At 51.0% G+C, this 4,273-nt stretch overlaps 1 protein-coding gene across 1 annotated transcript; it reads left to right on the forward strand.

Moving 5' to 3' along the window:
• The first annotated feature begins 355 nt into the window (after positions 1-355).
• Positions 356-2,167, forward strand: LOC140898235 (uncharacterized). The gene is made up of 2 exons (XM_073311784.1): positions 356-954; positions 1,543-2,167. Exons 1-2 carry the CDS (start codon positions 372-374, stop codon positions 2,082-2,084), a joined length of 1,125 nt encoding a protein of 374 aa, XP_073167885.1. The 5' UTR covers positions 356-371; the 3' UTR covers positions 2,085-2,167.
• Positions 2,168-4,273: the final 2,106 nt, after the last annotated feature.

Here is a 4,273-nt window from a genome sequence, read left to right on the forward strand (position 1 = left end):
TCTTTGCTACACTAAGCCCTGGTCTACACTAGGACTTTAGGTCGAATTTAGCAGAGTTAAATCGATTTAAACCTGCACCCGTCCACACAGTGAAGCCCTTTATTTCGACTTAAAGGGCTCTTTAAATCGATTTCCTTACTCCACCCCTGACAAGTAGATTAGCGCTTAAATCGACGTTCCCAGCTCGAATTTGGGGTACTGTGGACACAATTAGATGGTATTGGCCTCCGGGAGCTATCCCAGAGTGCTCCATTGTGACCGCTCTGGACAGCACTCTCAACTCAGATGCACTGGCCAGGTAGACAGGAAAAGAACCGCGAACTTTTGAATCTCATTTCCTGTTTGGCCAGGGTGGCAAGCTGCAGGTGACCATGCAGAGCTCATCAGCACAGGTGACCATGATGGAGTCCCAGAATCGCAAAAGAGCTCCAGCATGGACCGAACGGGAGGTACGGGATCTGATCGCTGTTTGGGGAGAGGAATCCGTGCTATCAGAACTCCGTTCCAGTTTTCGAAATGCCAAAACCTTTGTGAAAATCTCCCAGGGCATGAAGGACAGAGGCCATAACAGGGACCCGAAGCAGTGCCGCGTGAAACTGAAGGAGCTGAGGCAAGCCTACCAGAAAACCAGAGAGGCGAACAGCCGCTCTGGGTCAGAGCCCCAAACATGCCGCTTCTATGATGAGCTGCATGCCATTTTAGGGGGTTCAGCCACCACTACCCCAGCCGTGTTGTTTGACTCCTTCAATGGAGATGGAGGCAATACGGAAGCAGGTTTTGGGGACGAAGAAGATGAGGAGGAGGAGAAGGTTGTAGATAGCTCACAGCAAGCAAGCGGAGAAACCGGTTTTCCCGACAGCCAGGAACTGTTTCTCACCCTAGACCTGGAGCCAGTACCCCCCGAACCCACCCAAGGCTGCCTCCTGGACCCAGCAGGCGGAGAAGGGACCTCTGGTGAGTGTACCTTTTAAAATGCTATACATGGTTTAAAAGCAAGCATGTGAAAGGATTACTTTGCCCTGGCATTTGCGGTTCTCCTAGATGTAGTCCTAAAGCCTTTGCAAAAGGTTTCTGGGGAGGGCAGCCTTATTTCGTCCTTCATGGTAGGACACTTTTATCACTCCAGGCCAGTAACACATACTCGGGAATCACTGTAGAACAAAGCATTGCAGTGTATGTTTGCTGGCATTCAACCAAAATCCGTTCTTTCTCTCTCTGTGTTATCCTCAGGAGAGTGAGATATAATTCATGGTCACCTGGTTGAAATAGGGTGCTTTTCTTCAGGGACACTCAGTATAGCCCATTCCTGCTGTGCTGTTTGCCTGTGGCTGAACAGAAATGTTCCCCGCTGTTAGCCACGGGGAGGGGGGAGGGTTGAGGGGGTAGTCACGCGGTGGGAGGAGGCAAAATGCGACCTTGTAACGAAAGCACATGTGCTATGTATGTAATGTTAACAGCAAGGTTTACCCTGAAAGAGTGTAGCCACTGTTTTATAAAATGTGTCTTTTTAAATACAGCTGTCCCTTTTTTTTTCTCCACCAGCTGGATGTGTTTCAATGATCACAGGATCTTCTCCTTCCCAGAGGCTAGTGAAGCTTAGAAAGAAAAAAAAACGCACTCGAGATGAAATGTTCTCCGAGCTAATGCTGTCCTCCCACACTGACAGAGCACAGACGAATGCGTGGAGGCAAATAATGTCAGAGTGCAGGAAAGCACAAAATGACCGGGAGGAGAGGTGGAGGGCTGAAGAGAGTAAGTGGCGGGCTGAAGAGAGTAAGTGGCGGGCTGAAGACAGGGCTGAAGCTCAAATGTGGCGGCAGCGTGATGAGAGGAGGCAGGATTCAATGCTGAGGCTGCTGCAGGACCAAACCAGAATGCTCCAGTGTATGGTTGAGCTGCAGCAAAGGCAGCTGGAGCACAGACTGCCACTGCTGCCCCTCTGTAACCAACCGCCCTCCTCCCCAAGTTCCATAGCCTCCACACCCAGACGCCCAAGAACGCGGTGGGGGGGCCTCCGGCCAACCAGCGACTCCACAACAGAGGATTGCCCAAAAAAAAGAAGGCTGTCATTCAATAAATTTTAAAGTTGTAAACTTTTAAAGTGCTGTGCTTAAAGTGCTGTGTGGCATTTTCCTTCCCTCCTCCACCACCCCTCCTGGGATACCTTGGTAGTCATCTCCCTATTTGTGTGATGAATGAATAACGAATGCATGACTGTGAAGCAGCAATGACTTTATTGCCTCTGCAAGCGGTGATTAAAGGGAGGAGGGGAGGGTGGTTAGCTTACAGGGAAGTAGAGTGAACCAAGGGGCGGGGGGTTTCATCAAGGAGAAGCAAACAGAACTTTCACACTGTAGCCTGGCCAGTCATGAAACTGGTTTTCAAAGCTTCTCTGATGCGTACCGCGCCCTCCTGAGCTCTTCTAACCGCCCTGGTGTCTGGCTGCGCGTAACCAGCAGCCAGGCGATTTGCCTCAGCCTCCCACCCTGCCATAAACGTCTCCCCCTTACTCTCACAGATATTGTGGAGCACACAGCAAGCAGTAATAACAGTGGGAATATTGGTTTCGCTGAGGTCTAAGCGAGTCAGTAAACTGCGCCAACGCGCCTTTAAACGTCCAAATGCACATTCTACCACCATTCTGCACTTGCTCAGCCTGTACTTGAACAGCTCCTGACTACTGTCCAGGCTGCCTGTGTACGGCTTCATGAGCCATGGCATTAAGGGGTAGGCTGGGTCCCCAAGGATACATATAGGCATTTCAACATCCCCAACAGTTATTTTCTGGTCAGGGAAGAAAGTCCCTTCCTGCAGCTTTTGAAACAGACCAGAGTTCCTGAAGATGCGAGCGTCATGCACCTTTCCCGGCCATCCCACGTTGATGTTGGTGAAACGTCCCTTGTGATCCACCAGAGCTTGCAGCACTATCGAAAAGTACCCCTTGCGGTTTATGTACTCAGCGGCTTGGTGCTCTGGTGCCAAGATAGGGATATGGGTTCCGTCTATAGCCCCACCACAGTTAGGGAATCCCATTGCAGCAAAGCCATCCACTATGACCTGCACATTTCCCAGGGTCACTACCCTTGATATCAGCAGATCTTTGATTGCGTGAGCTACTTGCATCACAGCAGCCCCCACAGTAGATTTGCCCACTCCAAATTGATTCCCAACTGACCGGTAGCTGTCTGGCGTTGCAAGCTTCCACAGGGCTATCGCCACTCGCTTCTCAACTGTGAGGGCTGCTCTCATCCTGGTATTCATGCGCTTCAGGGCAGGGGAAAGCAAGTCACAAAGTTCCATGAAAGTGCCCTTACGCATGCGAAAGTTTCGCAGCCACTGGGAATCGTCCCAGACCTGCAACACTATGCAGTCCCACCAGTCTGTGCTTTTGTTTCAAAAGGCGCCTGATTGGGGGGCACGGCTAGCCCAATTCTTTGGCTTGGATGCACTACTGAATCCAGAAGGAGGCAGAGGAAGTTGTCTGAGCAACTAGGTGAATCCTTGGTTGGCTGCTTCAGAGCCTGCCTATGCTTCTGACCATGACCTCTTACTGCCTGTGCGGGCCTTCCAGCTGCCCACAATAGCTGCTGCTCCTGTGGCTGGCGATGGTGGCATTTAGCTCTGCTGCTCCTCTGAGGGTGTGTGGCTGTGGTTGCAGCTGAGCTCCCTCTCTGCTGCCTTGGTTCTATTCTGCCAGCAACAGAAGCTTCTTTGTCTTGTTTCCCAAACTTCCTCTTGTGGTAAGTCCTGCCTTCCACTTTGCTGCTCTTTTCCCTTGTTTGTTTGCTTTGTTTGATGTTTGTCCCTTGCATTCTTGGGTTGGGTTGGTCTGTTTGTTTCTTGGTCCCCTGCCTCATTCCCATTTTTGCTCCTGCCCTCACTTTCACATTCACTTGGGCAGACAGGCTCCCTTGGTTCCCTGTCTCCCCATCCATTCAGCCTTACCAATCCCTGGTCTTCCCTTTAGGGGCAACTTCTCCCCCTTTCTACCTTCCATCACTATTTTTGGTTCCCTTCTTCTGTCCCCCTCCCATTATTGTATCCCCCTGACCTTTCCTTCCTGTCCCCTTTGCTTGGTTTTTGTTTACTTAGTCCCTGCCTTTCCCTTAAGAGTCCCCAGGACGGGAAGACTCCTGATGAACTCTCTTGTTCTTCTGTTTGTTTTTCTCCAGTTGGGCTTGATTTTCCCTCCCAGAAGGGAAAGGGACAACCATGTAGCCCTACCACCTTCTTTTCGGTCACCACAAATGCAGGTGCCCAGTCCCTGCTTGGC

Source organism: Lepidochelys kempii, chromosome 14 (genome assembly GCF_965140265.1).
Source record: "Lepidochelys kempii isolate rLepKem1 chromosome 14, rLepKem1.hap2, whole genome shotgun sequence".
Classification (NCBI taxonomy): Eukaryota; Metazoa; Chordata; order Testudines; family Cheloniidae; genus Lepidochelys; species Lepidochelys kempii.

Excerpts from the sequence above, each read along its gene's own strand:
- LOC140898235 (XM_073311784.1), top strand. The coding sequence starts at position 372 with ATGCAGAGCTCATCAGCACAGGTGACCATGATGGAGTCCCAGAATCGC. Across the intron at positions 955-1,542 it reads AGGCGGAGAAGGGACCTCTG|CTGGATGTGTTTCAATGATC; the intron begins GTGAGTGTACCT and ends TTTCTCCACCAG.